This window comes from Siphateles boraxobius, unplaced genomic scaffold, assembly GCF_051911475.1.
Source record: "Siphateles boraxobius isolate OS27281-9 unplaced genomic scaffold, OSU_SipBor_1 26, whole genome shotgun sequence".
NCBI classification, from domain to species: domain Eukaryota; kingdom Metazoa; phylum Chordata; class Actinopteri; order Cypriniformes; family Leuciscidae; genus Siphateles; species Siphateles boraxobius.
Window position 1 is genome coordinate 1,120,433 of NW_027508876.1, and position 22,029 is coordinate 1,142,461.

Consider the following 22,029-nt stretch of genomic DNA (forward strand, 5'->3'; position numbering starts at 1 on the left):
TGAAATGGTAAATGCAGTTGCCCCTCTCTAAGCAAAAAAACAAACGAAATAATCAACCCTGGCTAAACAAAGACATTAGAGCTTTAAGGAAAAAATGTAGAAGGACAGAAAGATTATGGAAGTGGGAAATTAAATGAATAAATGATATGGGGTTGCAGTTATTGTGATGTTCCAGGTTATGACTATCTTTTGCTTATTATAAATTTTCTGTTTTCATTTTTTAGGTTTTTGGTTTAAATTTTTGACATGTTCTGTTTTACTATGTGTGTATTTTTGCTTTACTTGTGAAGCACTTTGCTCAACATTTGTGGTGTTAAAAGTTGCTATATAAATAAACTTTGACCTTGACCATTCATGTTTTTTTGTGCTGTAACTAGTAGTAAAGCAAAGAGATGATCGTTTACATGCCGCTTGAACTGAGGCGCTGCAGCGATCTACCACTCCACAGTAAAGAGCAACAAATAGGTATTTATTTCAATTTCGTAGTAATAACTGACATGGTTTGAAAGGTGAGACTAGGGTTCATATCAAAAGTAACCACAAAGCGTATTCCGATTATTGGATGGCAGCCGTGCTGCAAATAATATTTGGTTAAGTTTTGTTCATGCATTCACTGAAAACAGCAAAGACTAAAATATTGATTTTGAGATTTAAGAATCCATATCGGCTCACCAAAATCGAGAAATCGATATTGTCAACCCAGTCGTACTGTAGTATGCCAACAGTCAAAAAGTGCTTCATGGTATCAAACACAGGTATAGAGACATTATATAATTGAGTTCAAGAATAATGATTTACAAACAACTTAAGGTTTTCCCAGGACACAAAATGCTGCCCAGAAATACCAATGTTTGCATCTTATTGAGGCAGTTAAAGGAAACTGTGGTGTGGTTATCTAATGCCCTCAGTGCTTTTGCTATTTCAGAGAACCTTTAAATTTGCTGAAGGGTTAGATTACTGCGACCACAAGGCGATCAGTAAGGAATGTTCGGAAAGAGGCAGAACACATTTATTTCTGCCAGCTTAGGGTCTACCGCCACAACCGTGACCCGTCATCCCTTCAGCCCAAAGATAAGACATAAGCATCCCATAAATTCCTACCAGCCACTCCGAATCTGATTTACATGAAGAAATCCTACACAAAATCAAGCACAGTCATCGAGCAGAGCCTGGACTTCGTTCTCCTGAAATTGGAAGCAATTAAAAAAGTATTAGGGGTAAGAAAAAAAAAGTTCCAAGAGAGAATGTACTTGAACCACAACAGACAATCACAAACAATCGGATTATTGGAACCATTTCTGGAAACCACATCCTTCGTTCAAGCTGGTATCATTCAGGGGACGAGCGCTCTAACTTGTTAGCCCTGCACAAAGGTTTTGCGGTATCATGTCCAAAACAAGAGTTGGACGTGTTGTGGATCTTCTATTATCTTTCCGGAAATCTATGGGACGAGGTGATCGACTTTAAATACAGCTCTTCACAAGGCCAGAGCAGGACAACAGATTTAACTCAGATGCCTGATTCTGAACCCTCTATTCATTTGCAAGGTTTATACAGAGTCCAAGGCTCTGTTCCAAAACACAGCTGCCTACGTAGTCAGTACTTTAAGGCCTTTGAAAATACCTTCTTTTGGTCAGGATCTAAAACTGCATTGCATGTATTCTTTGTGACAAGCTCAGTAAAAAAATGACAATTACAATTGATGCAATACCGATGTGTAAAGATAAAAAGTTTAATCTAATTAAAGTAGATTATTTTACCCAATTGTATTGTGTTATGTACTGTAATGTTATGCATATCATATTGTTAGCTTAACACCATCCAAGTTAACCAGACCCTTTTGGTAGTCAGACGCATTAACTACATTTTGGGTTCTAAAAAGCATCTTTTTCTATTGACCACCATTCAAAAATAGCTGGTATTCTAACATTTTCTTCCCCCACATACACTGATGTTCAAAAGATTGGGGTAAGTAAGAATTTATCATTTAAAAAAATTCAATAATGCAGCAAGGACCCATTAAAATGATCAAAAGTGGCAGTAAAGAAATTTGTTACGAAAGATATCCATTTAAAATAAATGCTGTTCTTTTGAATTTTCTATGTATCAAAAAATCCTGAAAAAAAGTATCACAGTTTCCACAAGAATATGAAGCAGAATTATAATAATAAATGTTTCTTAAACAGCAAATCAGCATATTAGCATGATTTCTGAAGGATCATGTGACACTGAAGACTGGAGTAATGATGCTGAAAATTCAGCTTTGATCACAGGAATAAATTACATTTTACTATATTTTCACAATATTACAGTTTTTACTGTGTTTTTTAGTTAAAAAATAAATGCAGCCTTTGTGAGCATAAAAGGTTTCTTTCAAAAACATTAAGAAATCTTACTGTCTCCAAACTTTTGAATGTTAGTGTAAATTGCAAGTATTATATTTATAATATATTAGTATTATTTTTTTAACAAGAGCACGATCTCTTTTTGTGGGTCGTATTATTCCCCGTCAGCTGCTTTCAACGCCATGGCTCAGGATAGTTGCTAACGAATTTCCTGCATTTGGAGACTGATTTGTCACAGGTAATTACGGCTCATCATGAGCCAAACACAGCACATTTCCGGCATACTTCCGGCAGGTCCCGCATCACCCGAGAGAGCACATTTAAGAAGAATCCTGACGGATATCCTCCCTGCAACAAACAAAGCATGTTGTAATGTTTCATTACCATGATTTGTGAGGATATTAGAAGATTAGAGGCCAAACAGCAAAAACCCTTTTGGCATTAATAAACTATTGTCAGGATTTACTAAAGACACACAGTCAAAAAATTTCGCAGAAAAGTCCTGAATATGGTTATTTTTTTTGCGGATGAGCTCATTAAGTTGATCATTATGGAAATAATCGAGTTGTGTTTGTGTTCTTTAATTTGCAATCATCAGTAGATCACGCACATAACTTTCTACTGACTCCCATCGACGCTTTTATGGGATTGCTCTCTTACGCTAATTTGTCCTGTTTAGTAAATCTGTCCCTAGTCTAATATTGAGGGATTTTTTTCTTATCTGTACTGTAAGTGTCCAATTTATAAATAACACGGGCACAATAATAGCTCCTCAATCCCTCCACATTCTCAGTGATCCGACATGGTTTCAAATGTGGAGTTACAGTATATCATACTGCAAATCTCGAAGCGGTTCAGTTCAAATAAACAGAGCTTTTGAGTTGTGGACACTTCTAATGAATGTTTGCTTCAGTAACTCTTAACAGTTATTATATGACAAGTTATCCTCCCTTATTTTATTTTGTGTCAAAAGTTACTCAAAACACAATGAGAAGCTGACTGGCGGAAACACTTTTGTCATTCTGCATAAAATGTAACGTCTCTGGTTACTGGTGTAACCTATGTTCTCTCAATAGGGAAACGAGACGCTGCGTAGCTTAAGACGCAGTGGGAACGCCCTCTGGGTGTGCCGATTGTCTGAAGCCCTTATAGAATCATGGCAATTCATTGGCTGATGGTGCAGGCACCGCCTTGACGCTCTTGCGTCGTCATATTATATTAGCACGCGCGCCATCTGCTCCTCAGATTTCTCTGCCGAAAAATGAAGCTTGTCGCAGGGCAAGGAGTTTGGCAGCGAACACAGCGTCTCGTTCCCTATTCAGAGAACATAGGTTACACCAGTAACCAGAGACGTTCTCTTTCATAGGTTTACTCAATGCTGCGTAGCTTAAGATGCAGTGGGAACGAAATACCAAACTCGCCAAGCTAAGCGCTGCCGTAACTAGTACAAAGACCAGATAACTCACACGACTGGTTCAAGCAGATAAAACTTGGGAACCTGGAGTCATGTCAAGATCCAAACTGTAGAATCTGACAAAAGTGTGTGGAGAGCACCAGCCTCCCGCTACACAAATGTCTTCCAGGAGGGCAACTCTAAAAAGTGCTTGAGAGGAAGACACGGTTCTGGTGGAATGTGCCCTGATGCTAAGAGGTGAAGGCAGGCCGCGCACCTCATATGCCAGTGAAATAGCCTCTGTAACCCAGTGGGAAATTCTCTGCTGTGATGCGGCAAGCCCGCGGCGACCAGCACCAAAACATACCAAGAGCTGGTTAGATTTTCTCCAATCGCCAGAGCGATCCACATATAACTGCAATGCTCGGACAGGGCAGAGCAAATTAAGCTTCCTGTTCTCCTCAGAAACAAAAGGAGGAGGATGGAAAGAGTGAAGATTAATAACCTGAGAGCGGAATGCTGTGGACAATACTTTGGGTACATATCCCGGTTTCAGTCTCAAAGTCACCCTGACCAGACCAGGAGCGAAGTCTATACATGTCTTGCTAACAGAAAGAGCTTGCAAATCCCCCACCCGCTTCAATGAAGCACTGAACCAACTGGGCAGCTGACTGGGTCCGCAGCGTGTGTCGAACACCACGATTCAAAAACCCTCCACTTGGAGGAATACAACCTCCTCGTGGAAGGGGCTCTCGCACTCGCAATGGTCTCCTGAATGTCAACGGAAAGATCAAAGCCCAGAGCTAGCGGCCTCTGATGGGCCATACGCATAGCTTCCAAATGTCGGGGCGAGGATGCCATATCCTGCCCTGAAGCTGGGACAGCAGATCCTGCCTGACCGGAATCTCCCAGGGGGGGGGCTCCAGAAGAGGAACCAGCTCCAAGAACCACGGCTGTGACGGCCAGAATGGGGCTATAAGTAGGAGACAGGCTCCGCTCTCCCTCACTCTCGACAGAACTGCCTGGATCAACTTGACAGGCGGGAATGCATAAAGTTTCCGCACCGGCCATGGGTGGGCGAATGCATCTATCCCCAATGGCGCTGGGGGGCTCAGGGAGAACCAAAGTGGGCATTGGGACGACTCCTGTGATGCAAAGAGGCCCACTTCTGCTTTTCCGAACACTTCCCAAATCAGTGCTACTGTTTGGCGGTTCAACATCCATTCCCCCGACCTGAGCTTCTGCCTCGACAGAAAATCTGCTGCGAGGTTCAGGATCCCAGGAACATGGACTGCCCTCAGTGAAAGGAACTTGCCCTGAGACCACAGGAGAAGTTGGCGCGCATGCCTGTCCAGGGTGCGCAACCATGATCCCCCCTGCTGGTTTATATGAGACACTACCGCCATGTTCTCCGTTCTGACAATGACATGGTGTCCTTCGAGAAAGGGGAGAAAGTGAAGAAGGGCCAGGGAAACAGCTCTCAGCCCCAAGCTGTTTATGTGCCAAGAGAGAGTCTCTCCAGTCCAGATTCCACATGCTGGCCTGCCCTCGAAAACCTCACCCCAGCCGGTCAGAGAGGCATCCGTTGTAACCGTTTGGCGATGGAAAACTGCACCCATGCCAACCCCTTTCCGAAAGAAGAGGGGGTCACGCCAGATTGAAAGGGCGCCGAAGCAACTGCACGACACCTTCAAAAGGCGAAGAGCCGGTCCCGTGGACCGGCACCTGAGAGTTTCATCCACCACAGAAACGGTCACATGTGGAGCAACCCTAGGGGAAGCACAGGGGAAACTGCGGCCATGAGACCCAGAAGCCTGCGGCACATGCCCACAGAAACACGATGGCAGAGCGTGAAGCGAGCCAAACATGTCAAAAGACTGGAAATCAGGGCAGGAGCCAAACGGGCCTGCATCAGAACGGAATCCAGGCGCACCCCTAAGAAAACTTTGCTTTGAGCTGGGGTAAGAAAACTCTTTTCTGTGTTTAACCTCAGGCCGAGAGACTGAATGTGACGAAGGACAATGTCCCTGCGGTGAGTCACTAATTCCCTGGAGTGGGCTAAAAGGAGCCAATCGTCCAGGTAGTTGAGTATACGGATGCCCTGGAGCCGCAACGGGGCCAGAGCGGCATCAATGCACTTTGTGAACGTTCTCGGCGCTAGAGCGAGACCAAAGGGGAGGACCCTGTACTGGTACGCCCTCTCTTCAAAGGCAAATCTGAGGAAACTCCTGTGTCACCGTACGACCTGAATACGAAAATATGCATCCTTCAGGTCTACTGTCACGAACCAGTCCCCCGCTCGAATTTGAGATATGATAGCTTTCAGCGTCAACATCTTGAATTTTCCTTTGTAAAGGGAGAAATTTAGCCGGCGCAGGTCTAATATCGGCTGCAGACCTCCGCCCTTTTTCGGGACAAGGAAGTAACGGCTGAAGAAGCCTTGCTCGATTTCCTTCGGAGGAACCTCCTCAAAGGAGCAAGGACGAAATCTCCTGCTGTAGTACAGAAGGCTCTGAGGCGCTGTTGACTACAGTTGGAAAGATTCCGTTGAAGCAAGGGGGCGGGCGACAGAACTGAAGTGTGTAGCCGAGCCGAACCGTGCGGAGGATCCAAGGCGATATCCCTGGCAGCCGCCTCCATTCTTGAAAGAAATGTGATAGAGGAAGTGGAGTGTTGCAATGCGGAGGACATACCTGTGTTAGGGTGACGCGCTGACTCCTGTGGGGTGGCGTGGTTCAACGTGAAGGAGAGCACTTGACGTCCTGACACGTAGTGGGAGGTACCACTGCCTGTTTTGTTAATATTATAGGGTTTGTATGCTCCTGAGGAAGACCGAAAGTTTCCTCGAGGATGCGAGCAGCAGGTATCAAACGGGTCGTAGACGAGGTGAGAAAGCTGGACGCGTCTTCTTCCTCCTGCGCCAGACGGGTTGAACGAGGTTGAGTAGGAACTGCACTTCGAAACACGCTGAGTGGCGTAAGTGACAGGTTTAGAGAAGGAGAGCAAGTGAGAGGTGTGCAGAAACGCTTGCGTGGTCTGTCCCAACCCCGTAAATTGGGGGAAGCTCTCCTTTTTCTGACCTGCGGGTCAGGAACGATTCGAGGAGGCTGGAGCGAAGGGTTTGTTAGACCGCTTCATCTCAAGACGCTTATGAGGTCGCTGGCGGGGAAATGGGCGACCGCGGGCTCCCCAAACCGTAGCAGGTGGGGGATAAGCCAAGTCACTCCTCCTAGCGGTGAAACCCGTCCTATGAGAAGGACGTTCTCTGGGTTGAGACGGGGAGGGGTTAGAGGATTCTCTAACCCTCCTGGGCATAAACTGCCTGAGGGCAGCTGACTCGGATTTTGCCGCCCGAAACTTGTCAACCACAGTGTTGACCGCTTCCCCGAACAGTCCAGACTGAGAAACTGGGGCGTCCAAGAGGAAAACCTTCTCTTTGTCATGGATCTCTGTGAGATTGAGCCATAGGTGGCGCTCTGCAGCAACCGCCCCCGCCATAGAACGACTTTTAGTGCGTGCAGTGTGCTTGGTGGCTCTTAAGGCCAGATCGGTGGCCTTACAAAGCTCTTTGACAGCTTCCGGTGTAATTCCATCTCCCTCGTCCATCTCCTTCAAGACGTCCGCCTGGTAGGCATGGAGGATGGCCATAGTATGTACGGCCATGCCTGGCTGACCAGCTGCCATGTAGGACTTTCCGATAAGGGCGGAAGTAGTCTAGATTTAGAAGGAAAGAGGGGCCGAGATTTCCACGATGGAGCGAACGACGGAGAAAGGCGAGTGGCCAACGCGTCCTCAACCGCTGGAATGGCGGAATAGCCCTGCTCCCCAGAACCAACAAGGTTTGTGAAGTCAGCAGCTGCCTCGTTTGTTAGACGCGCAGAAAAAGGCTGTTTCCAGGATCTGAAGATCTCGTGATGCAGATCACTGAAAAAGGGCAGCTTTCTCCGCTCAGGCCTAGAATTAGGGCCACTTAAAAATCTCTCGTCGAGTTTAGACGATTATGACTCGCGGGGCTCGTCGGGCCAGTCGATAGAGAGCTTCTGTGTAGCGCGCAAAAGCACTTCGATAAGCTCCGTGTAGGCCGCAGTAGGCCGCACCTCGTGGCTGCTAGGCGGGAGACCGTCAGTAGCTAAAGCAGGCCCGAAATCATCGGAGTCGGACGCTGCAGTGTAAATCACATCTTCAAGGCCGAAAGAAACCGACTCACGCGTTCTCGGGCTGGGGCATAAATAATCATGCGCAAACTCGACTGGCCGAACACCGCGTGCATGCTCGGGAGAGGGAGGGAGAGAAAGGGCCTGGCCCGTCTGCTCGTACTCCGTATCCTCGAGCTCTAAATCCGAACCCCAGGTCGCGGATTCCAACGAGGCCTCAGCAGCCTCGGGAGCGCGACGGGGGGAAACGAATGACTCCTTCTCAAAAACCGCGAGCCGAGAGCGGAGGGTTTGAGAAACAGGTTATCACAAAATTTGCATTTAGACAAGCCTAAAACAGCTTCGCGCGTGTGAAAAAACCATACATTTCACACACTAACTGTGAGGGTCGTCGTTCGCAATAAAGCGAACGCATGGCGGCGGGCAAAGACGAAACTCCATGGCACTTCACCGCAAGGAGAACTGAATTCCACTATTCGCAGTCGCTGAAGTGCAAATGAAGAATGCTGATGTTATAATCCGAATATTTGGGCCAGAAAAACCGAGACCGAAGGGCTTAAGATGGCCGCTTCGTGAAGACAGAGAAATCTGAGGAGCAGATGGCGCGCAAGCTCTAATATAATATGACGACGCAAGAGCCTCGGGGCAGCGCCCGCGCCATCAGCCAATGAATTGGCGTAATTCTATAAGGGCTTCAGACAATCGGCACAATCCAGAGGGCGTTCCCACTGCGTCATAAGATACGCAGCGTTGAGTGAACCTATGAAAGAGAACACATGTTTTTTACGTGCAAATATTTATCTTTCAAGACTTTTGTCATTCTAGAATTTCTGCTCAGAAACCAGACGCAGCTGAAGAGGGTATTTGAGGTTTCAGGTAGTTACTATGGAGAAAAACTCAACAAAATCTTGTTAAGTGATACTGCAGATCCAAAAGTCATTTGAAAGAAAATTGCTATACTGTACTGCTCCATAGTTTTCAGTAAACACATGTACAGCCTGATAATTAAGAAACAAGAAGGGAATATAAAACATTCACCAAGTGGACCAATGTCTTCCCTCAGATTTATCCTGGCCGTAGCGAGCGGTGAAGTCTGTTGAACATCAACGTCAGCAGACAGCCAATCACACACACACACACACACACACACACACACACACACACACACACACACACACACAGACACACACACACACACACACACACACACACACTCTCTCTCTCTCACAAGAAAACTTAGCGTCTCACACTCCATTGATTCCCATGATGCTAAACTCTTGGCGTCTCAACCGGCCGCTTACAGTGCTGACGTCTTCTGTGCGAGAGCTGCTATTTAGATCCCTTGTAATCTTGCATTTCCAAGCAGGACGGGCAGAAGAGCCGCGGTACAAGCGGCATGAAAGTTTTTTGAAGTCGCTCATTCAAAGAGGAAAGGGAAAATGGCAGGCGCAAATTATTCACAATCACATTTGTAAACGGTGTGCTATTTCCTCACGCAAGGACAGGTATTCAACGGTCACAAAAACTGATTTGTTCATAAAGTACACAGTGGCATGACAGGAAAGCCTACTGCTACTTACAATACATTTAATACTTATGAATTAGCTTTTAACGTGCCTACCAAACCAGTATTACTTACAACAGGGACAAATTGAGCTGAGTCACCCCTTATATAAAGAAGAAGAAAAAAACATTCACCCATAAAAATATCGGAATAATTTTGAAGTCCAAGTTTAAAGTAAACACATGAATTTGGAAACTTCACTTGAACTTTACTTAAAAGCCGTGAAAGTTGTATATTTTACACTAAAACGATTTTCAAGGTTAAAAACCGTAAGACATACAGTACAAACATTGAAATATCTTTGAGACAAAAGTATGACAAAAACCACAAAGTCAAAACTATCAAGCCAACACGGCAAATTAGACAGCGAATGCTGAAGTCTAGGGACCACGATTGGTTTATACGCTTATACAGCTATGGAGAGCTGATTTATTTATACTGTAAAGTAAAACGTCCATGTTTTCTCAAGAGTACCGAATGGGTCAGGTTAAACTCACTTCCAGGGAACTGCATTCTTTCAGGCCAAAGAAACAACAAAAAAAGAGTGGTCTGGTTCAATTTAAAAAGTTCATTTCATGCATTGGGCAAGAGACAATAACAACAGTCCTGAAATCTGAATAGGGATACTTCTGAGAGCTGAATATTTCATCATGTAGATATTGTATGAAGTATTAAATACATCAAATGTAGCCAGTGTTATTGAACTGTCAGTTTAAGAGCATGAAAATGAATTGATGTTCTAAATCTGCAATTCATTTCAACTCTCAGGTGTCAGAAACTGACTGAATCATGTTAAAGAGGCTTTCAATCTGTTCTTCTTCTATGTGCAAAGCATGTCTGCTTCTATATAAATTTCTCATTCAGGAAATATTTTATTATGTTTTATTGAATTTATGGAAACTCATTAAGCTTTTGTGCAAATGCCAAATAAATAAATGTAAAAAATCCAATACTGACTGACATTACTATACATTATTACATTATCCCTGGTTAGTTACAGTTCAAAAGATTGGGGTCTGTAAGTTATATATATATGTATACATATATAAAGTCCTTTGTGCTCACCAAGACTACATGTATTTGATTAAAAATACAGTAAAAACAGTAATGTTGTGCAATATTATTACAATTTAAAATAACAGTTTCAACTACAATTTCTAGGTGATTATATTGTAAAATGTATTTTATTCCTGTGATCAAAGCTGAATTTTCAGCATCATTACTCCAGTCTTCAGTGTCACATGATCCTTCAGAAATCAGTATAATATGCTGATTTGCTGCTCAAGAAACATTTATGATTATTATCAATGTTGAAAACAGTTGTGCTGCTTAATATTTTTGTGGAAACTGCATTTTTTTCAGGATTATTTGATAAAAAGGATGTTCAAAAGAACAGCATTTATTTTATATTGAAATCTTTTGTAACAATGTAAAAGTATTTACTGTCACTTTTGATCAATTGAATGCATCTTTACTAAATAAAAGTTTTAATTATTTCCCCAAAAAAAAAAAATCTGACTGACCCCAAACTTTTGATTGATAGTGTACTTACAAAATAAGTACACTATCAAGTTTACTTTATTATGTGAAAATAAAGCAACCGCAGAGCAATCAGTTGCCTGGAACTAGAACCAATTATACAGTTTAATGTCATTATACAAGAATATTTGACTGCATAATCATATATAGCTTTTGAAAATAAGTTAAATATTTGTAAGCATATTTACAAGTTATTTTTGATTTATTATTAAAAATGCTGAAATTAATAATGTTTTTTTACTTGTGTTATCAAATAATTCCTTATATTTTCCTTGTATAATAAATCAGTGTTGCATTACCTGTGAAGACAGAAGATTGCAGTCTATATGAAGGCCTCGTCCTGTTTTCTGTCTCTGGAGCAACGCAGCCATGACGGCTCCCTGAGTGTATAAACCAGTGGCCAGATCTGTCATAGCGACACCTGGTCTGACTGGATCCCCATCCTTAAAAAAGAAGCAGTAAAATAAACAGGAGATATATGACCTAAAATAGTGTAATATTTAAAGTAAAGTACCTATTTTCCTTTTTGACATTTTCAACTTACTTTAGGGTGTAATGTTGCTGTTTGAGCATGAAAAAGCTCTGCAAAATTACAACACACAAAGTCCTTCCAGCGGGAGCTATTCTCTATATCAGTGTTTCTGAACTCCCTGAAACGCCTCCATTGTAGTCTTGAGTTTTCTTCCGGGAACGAACACGCCCCCAAGGGGTGGGAATTAAGGATCTTTCACACTACGCCATTAAGCGATGCGAATGTACAGTGCCTATAAGTACACACACCCATGCTAAGGTTGACTAAAAAGAGGAATAAAAAATCATCTTTGGGAAATTGATCTTAATGCCTTAATTTAAAAAATGAGGGAAAATCCAACCTTTAAGGACACCAATTTCTTTGGTGAAGGGTGTGTGATGATGTGGAGCTTTTTTAATTCCAAAGGCCAAGGGAACTTTATCAGGACGCATATTATCCTGGATCCATTAAACAACTGGCCTTTAAAAATAAAAATCTGCTGACTCTATGGGAATTTAACATAGGGGTGTCCTGACTTATGCACCCTGTATTTTAAGGAAGAACATTTATTCATTTATGATACATTATTCAATCACAAAGAAAATTGGTGTCGGTAAAGGTTGGATTTTTCCTCATTTTTTAAATTAAGGAATTAAGATCAATTTCCAAAATATGATTTTTTATTCCTCTTTTTTGTCAACTTTAGCATAGGTGTGTTCCTTACATCTTACATGTAATATGGGTAAGTTTAGGGTCAGGTGTGGTGGTATGGGTCGGTTTAAGGATAGGTTAAGGTGTAATGTATTATATGATCATAACTCCTGACCTTAATGACGACATTGTGTTAATTTCCTCGTTCCTCGTTCTGCACATAAACCACTGAGAGAAACATTTCTACAGAGGTAACATGAAGCCAAACAAATCTATGATTACGACGATTATGTTCTGTATGTTTTTCATGCCTCTCCGGGTATTTTTATAACAATAAAGAATGAGAAATGCTTTTATGAGAACTGCTAAGCAGGTGTAGCATTCAGTTTATTATAAAACACTACAAATAATGCACCTCTGCCCATTATTTAATCAAAATCCACTTTAGATCGCAGTCAGAAGTTGTTACATGCACTCAATGATGGTACCAAACTTTATTTATCTTAATTTACCATTGTATGTTGTGCAGCGGATGAGGTTAAAGCCAAATAGGAAAACCTACGAAACAACTTTTTCGCGTTATCGCGTCACACTCAGTGTGAAAGGGATGCAAAATAAAGGAGCGAGTTAGTTAGTATTGTGTTGAAACTCACAGTTATGGTAAGGGACGGGACATTTCCCAAACACGCTCAAAAAGGTTGACCAATCACAACACACTGGTGCAGCCGACCAATCAGAGAACAGTGTGCTTTTCAGAAGGATGGGCTTCATTTAGACAGGAACTAAACAGAGCGTTACTGACATGCCTTGTACAAATACCCACACTTGCGGTCTTTGCACTTGACCACTTGTCTACTTGCATGACGTATTTCCTCTATTTGGCCCAAGTGTTCTAGTAGGCGTAAAGACTGCAAGTGTGTGTAATAAATAGAGATGGGAATTGATAACAATTTAACGATTCCGATTCCATTATCGATATTGCTTATCGATTCGATTCCTTATCGATTCTCATTGGGTGAGTGAATAAGTACAAATTTGTTTGTTTGTATTAACTTATAACTTAACTTATTTGTTTGTTAATTATTATAAACTCGCTGACACAGCAGAGAGTATTATTAGGGGTGTGAACCTACACTGGTCTCGCAGTTCGATTACGATTATCATGTCATCAATTCAGTTCAATTCGATATCTCGATGCATTACATGCCCTGCATCCTCAATTTTCAATTTTACTTCAAAAGTGATGTGTGCGTGCGTGCGCGTGTGCGTGTTCACCTGTTCGTGAAGTCGCAGTGACAGAAAGAGTGACATTCCAGTTTAAGTTTCATGGGACTAAAGTCTGTTCATGCTGTGTGTGTGTGGCCAAATGTTTCTGCATATTGGAGGTAGTTCCCCCCCTTTGACCAAATGGAAATTTTAAGTGTTGCAAGTGACCATATTGTTATGAGGCGCCGTCATACTCTCATTGAGCAGTATGTGCGTGGAGAGTTTGTGTGTGCGCGCGCGCGTCTCATATGAGTATGTGCGCGAGTTTGAGTGTGTGCGCGCGAGTCTCATGTGCGTGGAGAGTTCCGCGCATCTCGTGTGTGTAGAGTTTGCGTGTATGTGCGTGAGAGACTTTAGGCGTGTCGTTGTACATTTCGTATTTGTTTGAGGAGCATTCAGCAGTGTACATATGTTTGACTACTTAAATGTGTATGCAAGTGTTTCATATATGTGTGCGTGAATGAAGTTTGATTTAAGCCCTAGACGGCGCCTCATATTGTCGTCTTTTCGCGTAAAATATAACCAAACTTTAGAGCGCTTCTGCCTCGATGCCATGTTTGCTGCGTTCTGAACCAAAACAAGGCAGCGCGTGGGTGACGTCATGACACATTTGCAACGAGCAGAACCGATAAGCGGAATCGTTAAGCAGGCATACTAACGGTTCGAAGGAATTGGTTCACTGGGCACCGGTTCTGAAGAAGAATCGGTTCTCGATTCCCATCCCTACTAATAAACTTTTGATTACTCGATGGGACACATGCATTGCACATGCAAAAAATGCAAGGGTTCACAGAGCTTTTATTTATTATATTTTCAATACTTTTTTATTTATTAAAACAAATATATAGCATTTTAAAATAAACTTCTACATGTCTGTTAAGTAGTCGCTATGTAACTAACAGAAGACACACATTTTAAATAGTAATGCTCAGTGCTTGAAGTGGGAAAAGAAAGGTGCCGGTACTCTCTTGCATTGGCAAATCATGATATTTTAGATTTCTACAGTGAAAAACAAAACTTATAACAAAACTTGTTGTTATTTATTAACAACATAAATGTAGCCTATTAAAGTCGTGCGTGTGTGCACGTGCGTGCGAAAACGGAACTCCTCCAAGTCTGCAAGTCCAAAAATACATTTAGATTATTACATTTTATTTAATTAAATGCATTTATGGTGAGATTATTATATTTTCATGTCAATCTGTGTTTTGACCACGAACCATGAGCTGTCACTTTAATCCAGCGCGTGCAGCACAGCAAAAATACACTCGGAACGATCTCTGCACTGCTGTATACGCACAGCAATAGGAGCGCATTGACGGACCGCATGCGCGTGCTGTGTGAAAGCTCGAACCTGTTAACATGGGTGCGGAAAAAATACGCACTGCATACGCACTGCAAACGAAGTATATCAACGGGCGTGACACTGGCGCTTTTTCTGTCAGTGGTCGAGTACCGGCTACATGCGAGAAGTAGCGGTAGGCTACGCAAGAAAAAGTGCAGGTACGCTTAAGAGTAAAATGTAGAAGTGCCGGTACTGCGTACCGGTGAGTACCGCCCCACTTCGAGCACTGGTAATGCTTTTAATTAAGTCATAAAAACAGTTGCAAATGTTGTACAAAATAGGCCTACACATACCAAACTCATCTTTGCACCAATAACATGTGCAAAACTTTATGTTTTTACTAACAAATTATATGTATCTAATTCATTTAAATTACAGTTGAATGTTTTCCTCGACATCTCGCAATTTCGGGGCACATGGGTTCCCAAACATAATGCATGATGGGATACGCTTAGCCTCGAATACCGCTCCGAAGCAGTATTGGAGATAGTGAGGGTTTAGTGTGCATTAAGGGCACTGCACTTTGGCATTTTTAAGATATGGGACAGTCTTGTACACTTACAGTCATGTGTACGTGCTCTCAAGTGGACAAGACCGGAAGTGTGGGTATTTGGACAAGGCAACAGACTAGGAAGAGGACCAGCAACAATGGAGAATACGTGAAAAATAATGCGTTTTTGAACATTCAAGCATGAAAACCTGTTCTAGTAGAGCCCAAAAACTAAATCAAGATATAATATGGTCTCTTTAAGACGAAGTGTGTGGCATATTTTCAATGTCAAAATCAATACTGGGGTTTGGGATGGTATCTAATCTGTTTGTTCGACCAATATTTGGCACTTCGGTGATGCTAGAAATGACACACTTCACCTTTAAAGGACATCTGATCATTGGCCTCACCTCAGGACCAGTGATGTGCATCATACCAGACACCGCAGACACAATGGAGTCATATCCAGGCTTGTGTGACTCTGGGCCCGTCTGTCCATATCCTGAATAAATTAACAGACGTTGTTAGTGATTATGTGTGTGAATGATTATCAGATGGAAATGTGCATACAGCTCACAGTTGTGTGTAACATGAGCATGTCAGAGCTACAATCTCCAGCATATTCTGTTGCCAGCAGGGCTTGATTTGGGCCCGTGTGTGGCTCTTAGAAATCCCTACAGCTGAGCACACACGTCCAGAGAGAATGTGGGCAAAGACCCGATTACATTTATATTATCATCAGAGAAGTCAGATTTATTTGGTTCTAGGAACTCCACCAAAGTTCTAAGACTTTACTGGAGGTAAACATCCATGGATGTGTTTATTTCCTTGGCGGAGGTATGGGTGGCTTAAGGAAAATCTGTCATGCCTTAGTATGCCTTCTAGCCAGTTTGTGCAAATACAGTTCATAAACCAGTATCACTTCATAACATTATCCCTCTCTCTTTGCTTAAATTAGTTGAGTTTGCTAAGGCATAATATTATTGCTCATACTCATGTTTAATTATGTATATATTGTGTATATATATATATATATATATATATATATATATATATATATAAACACTACTATTAAAAGGGGTGCATATAACTTTTTTTGGTCTGGTTCTCAAGGGAGCACACTTTACACGGTACACTTATCCTACAAGCTGCCGTCATCACTTTCCTCCGGACTGCTCTCCTCACTATCTTCTTTTCTCTCGTACATGGTACGAGATGAGGAACGTTGTTACGCAAATTTGACGCTGAGAGAATGAAGGGGCATGTTTTTAAATTGAGCAAATTAAGTTTGTTAATGCATCTTTCACGCTCTCTATGGCAGGCAGGGTGGACATATAATTTACTTGACATGTTTAATCTTAGTGATTTCTTAAGTTATTCACGACTGCCGGCTGTGTACGGACGTTGTTTTGTGACGCTACATTGTATTGAAGTCTATGGTAAGCATATTTTATTTTCCCCTAAAAAGGGGCAGTGACGAAATCGACAGTTAAGTTCCCGGATGTGCCGGTAGTACGTATACAGTTAGCCAATTTTTACTGTAGAATTTCGTTCAGTATTTTTCTGTAAACAACCACCCAAAATACCCTAGCAACCACCTATCAATGCCATAGAAACCACCAACAACACCCTAGCAACAGCTTAGCAACATGCTGAAACCACTCAGAACTCCTAGCGGCTGCATAGCAATGCGATGACCGCCACTCACACCTGTGGCAGAGAGTTGTATACAAGCACTGCTCACATTCTCTTCAGAAAAAGATTTTAAAAATTCAGTTATATTACATATTTATCTATAAAAATGTGTTTCCAAGAGAAAGTTATCATTGTAAAGATCTAACAGTGGGCCTGCACTTCCTAAAAAAAGAAGAAGAAAAGGATTCAACCATTCACAGTACAGTTGTTTTTGAATTTATGTCAGACAAACATACAGTTTAAATTACAAAAATAAAAATTGTTATTTATTTGCAGCCAAAATGTTGAGTTGAGTCATTATACCATCAGAGAACTTCAGATGTAATCCCCTTTTTTATAGCACACTACATTCATAACGTCTCTTTTACTACTGTGAAGTTACAACCACCACAAAAAGGGACACAAAGATATTTGGAACACAAGTAAACAAAGAACAAACATCTCCATAATTAACCTTTCTGCCAGGCATAACCACACCAATACAGAATTCTGAGAACAGGAATTTGTACATTTTCTAAAAAAAATAATAATAATAATTAAAAAACGCCAGAGCTCTGTGGTTGTTTTAGCACATTTTAAATTCTGAAAAGTATAAAGACTGATGCTGAAAAAACATTGTTCTGCTTGTTTGAGAATCCTGACCAGCCCTGCACAGCAACAGCTCAACCAATGGCATGGTTTTGGGGTGGGGCTATCTTTTTATCTGACCAATGGCAGAAGGGGAGAGTGTGAAACTTGTATGAAAAACAGTCCTAATTTTTGCCATTCTGTTCGCAGAAATTACGCACTTTATCTTTAAAGCTGGCTTAAAATGAAAATTCACCCTATTTAATACTACTAAATAGATGTTATAAACCGGTTACATCCACCAGCTTGAGTGCCCTTGATTTCCACCAGAGCGCACTTCCTAGTCCTTCGCCATTCCATGATGAACTACATTTCCCATAAACCTTTGCCCGGACTCATACTTTTCTGATTATTGCCACCTGTTTTCCATTATCCTTGTTAACTCTGCTGATATAAGCCCTGTTTATTCAGGGGCTGTTTACACAAAACCGTTTTCAACTAAAAACGTAAAACTTTTTATGCGTTTTGGCCGTCTGTTTACATGACGATGGCGTTGTTACGGAATTATGTGTAATTTGGTATAATGTTTTGATTCTGCATACTGTATTTATGTTCTCCGTTATTGTTATTGATTCCGGGCCGGTCACACTTCTCCTGTCTCCTCTCCAGCCATCAGATCATTATTGTACATGATATATTCTGTTATGTTTTTCTTTTTAGTGATGGTGTTTTGTAGGGTTGACCTGCCTTTTTCTTTGAAATCACGTTAGTTCTGTTTTGTTAGTGTATTTAGGGTCATTTGTTGGATTTTGGGCCTTGGGTCTTCATGAAGATTATTTACCCTCTGGGTTATGTTACTCTGAAAATACTTATTTTCTTGTATGCCTATCTTCATTATCGTAAAAAAACGTTTATCGTTTTTCTTGAAATTTGGACTCATTGGTTTATCTTTTGGTCTGACGACTGAGCGTGGGAGTCATGTTTATTTATTTTGGTATGATTTAACCTAGATGGATCGTATTAGGTGTTTTGGGTGCCTGAAAACGCAAAGTTTTGAAAACTGGTTTCAACGTTTTTGAGAATGGTCTCTGTGTAAACAACAAAAACGTGAATCTGTGTAGACGATGACGTCATGCATATGCATATTACGTGTTTAGTCTTTAGTGTTTCATCGCCATCTACTGGCCTGGCAGCAGAATACAGGGTTCTTAGTCGTTATCGCAGATCTGTGTGAATGGGGATCGTTTTGACAATGGTGTCGTCTATATGTGGAAAACTCAAAGGAAAAACTTCTCAGTTTTAAGCATATCGTTGTCGTGTTAACGTACCCTCAGTCACTCATTGCGAAGTCTTGTTAAGTGTTGCAGGTCTGAGGAAATGTGTGTCAAACTCTTTACCGCCCTTGTACTTCAGAAATCCCTTTAAAAGTATACATTAAACGTGGCACAATGGCCTTCATCATCACAGTATGCTAATGTATATCTAGTGCAAGGGATTGATCAATATGCTGATTGAGGACTGTTGGGAAACTCCAGGCACAGGATGGTTCTGTCAGGAGAGAATGAGTCGTTTGCACCTCAAATAGGAAGAATAAAACAACTTTAATGTTGTTTGCTTTAAGTCAGATTAATTATATTGGTGTCAGATAAATAACTGAGTTATGCACGTCCTTCAACTGCTTTTTGTTCCGATTATTGGTTTAAAATAGCAGCATAAGCTTCCATCCTTAGTCTAGCCGCGTTTCCATTACCCTTCAAATTGCGCAAATTGAAATTGCGAATTGAAAATACGGCCCAATGGAAACACGTCAAATTCACAAAAAATCCCATTTATCGCAAAAAAAGTTTTTACGCTCGCATGAGGGGGTTTTTCAGGCAATTCGAAAAAGAAATGTTTTTTGCGCATTTACTGGTCACCTGACGTAGATGACACGGTGTGTTTGGCCAGAATACGAGACAGAGTTCTTTATTAAATTCATAAAAGACAAAAGAATTACAGGAATACAAGATTCTGAACCTCAAAGAAATGCCACGATCAGGGGCGTATGCCCATTCAAAGTGCTCCCTCAGATTTTTCCTCCATGATAATTTTTTTTGTCACAACTTTATTCCTATTATGCTCCATAATTAACAGAGCCTATAACGAATCAAATGTATTCTTCTGGATGTGTAATTAATCGGTCAGCATCAGCCCGCCCCTTTTCCTAATATGGTGTGTATATCAAATCTAGAGCACTAACGTTACACGCGTAGCGCTCTAGAATCTTTGCTGTGTATGTTCAAGCAACTCACTCGTCTCGCACGTTGAGCTGGCAATGTTTTACATATGGTCTTGAAGTGGTAAGTGGGCAAAGCAACAAATCAGCATTGAATTAGTTATCGGATGATATTAAAGAGTAGTGGGATTATTTGTTGTTGACCTGGAAATTTTAACTTGATCAAAAAGTTATGGATTTGATATTAGCTGCGAATTCAGGGGTAGGCTAAATAAACGGGATAGTGTTATCCTTATTCAGCACTGCAATCTGTCAAACTTCTTTAAAAGTCCTTCATCACATATTAATATTAAAATAACTTAATTTCAAAGTCAGACCTCAGCACCTTTATGTACCTTTAATGTAAAATCGTTCTTAGGTCACATACCAATTTAAAATCATAACATAAAAGCTGCAATGGTACTGTTTTTAAAATCATGTGTAGTAGGCCTATGTGTACAGTAAGTGTGTGTGTAAGCAATCTTTAATGAAGTAGACTTCAAAAGCTTTTGAATTTGAGCTTACAGTTCTTACATCAACCTGTGTTTTTCATAAACGTACAAAATAGATACTTTAACTTAGTCCTCAGATAGAGGAGGGTTGCTGCTAGCTCCGTTAAGGTATTTCTGTCCCTCCCAAACTGCATTGAAATGGTATGTTTAGCAGCCAGAATTTAAAAATGTTCAGCCCCTGGCCACGATCAAGACCTCGAAGCAGAAATGAGGGAGAAACACCACAGAAACTCCTCATATGTGCCGCTCACAGTATAAGGGTTTTTCCTTGCCATTAATGCTTGAATAACACATGACTTGACTTGAATAGTCTCGATCCTCTGCCTTTTCCCCTGTTTGTCTGTGTCTTGGACTCTGTTGCTATCTGGATTGTTTGCCCTGGAGTCTTTTGACCTTCTGCCTGTTATCTGGATTACGATTTTGTATTACCCTCAATAAACTACTGCTATTGGATCCTCAACCTGTGTGTTTCTGAGGAGTTAGGTGACATGATCTTATTGGGCATGTATGTTTTAGCAAATTTTTTTTACTAAAAATGACCCTGATCTTCCAGTGAAACGACTTATCCAATCATTTAGTCCGCTTAAACCCCGCCCCTGCAAGCTTGCATACATCAGACTCCGCCCACACATCAAAATCCTACAACTGATGCATTGAAACAAATCCGTTTCAATGGAATGTGTCACAAAACAGAAGAAAAGTATTGGTGATATTTATGTTTTATTGCAACATTTAGAAACTATAAAAAGGAAAGAAAACCATATATATATATATATTTTATAATCTTCAGATAAAGCAAATTATGAAACCAAACATTGCTTTCAAAAGGAACACCGCTTCCTGTTGCCCAAATACTTTAATGAGAACGCAAAACTAATGATGATATGTATTTTAGCAAATATCCAGCAAAATTTGAAAACTGTTTGCTAAGAGAATTCATAACATCAATTTAAAACAGCATTAACTAGTAGTAGTGCTGGATTAACTCATCAAACAGCCCATGTTTCTCACTGCCAGCTTTGGCACAATGTGAAAGGCATCCGATGCCAAACCTCAACACATTTGTGTGTGGGGGCCCATCTAATGAAGGACACATGCTGAAAATAACTTGCGTTCTCAGACGCCACTTAATCCCCTTTAATTTGCTGTAAAGATATTAAACACACCAATAATAAAACGAAACGGGGAGCTTTGTCGCTTCTGTGGAGCGCCGAGCGCCATTGAGACCTCAAACATCTCCAGAAGAGCAACAGGAGTCTGTGGTTCATGTTCTCCATACACATCAGTGTATCCAAACTTGATTATTCTACGATAACCAGACTAGACAGTGCGTGTCTCGCCCTAAAATGTTCATTCCCTATCTGCATGGACAATAACACACATGATGTACTCTTGATAAAAACCTTTTTATTATACAGATCACATGAGAACATGAAAAAACTGAAGACATCTGAAGGGTATTTCGTTGTTTCTGTTTGTTGCTGACATGTCGAGTGATGTGTTTACCATTTTGTTGAATGTACTATCCACTTATAGAGATTATGGTTTAAAGGAAAGACTGGTTTTGCTTAAAACGTGGAATTGATAAAAAATAAAAGGGGGACGTGGCATAAAACAAGAGAAGCCAGACGAGAAAATCCAAAGACTTGTTTGTCAACTGGCTTTAGATGAGGTAAAATAAAAAAAAGAAATCAGAGACAGTGTGTGCTAGACATTCAAATCAAAGCATAATGTTCTACTGGG

The 22,029-nt window shown here is 41.2% G+C and overlaps 1 protein-coding gene across 2 annotated transcripts in view; it reads right to left on the bottom strand.

The window, feature by feature from the left end:
* sugct (succinyl-CoA:glutarate-CoA transferase) overlaps nucleotides 1–22,029 on the bottom strand; it is a 158,314-nt gene that overhangs the window by 128,746 nt on the left and 7,539 nt on the right. For both annotated transcript variants that reach the window (XM_077244130.1, XM_077244131.1), the window contains 2 exons: nucleotides 15,669–15,760; nucleotides 11,295–11,438 (listed from right to left, as the gene is read on the bottom strand). In XM_077244130.1, coding sequence (XP_077100245.1) covers nucleotides 11,295–11,438; nucleotides 15,669–15,760 — 236 coding nt within the window. The remainder of the gene's footprint in view (nucleotides 1–11,294; nucleotides 11,439–15,668; nucleotides 15,761–22,029) is intronic.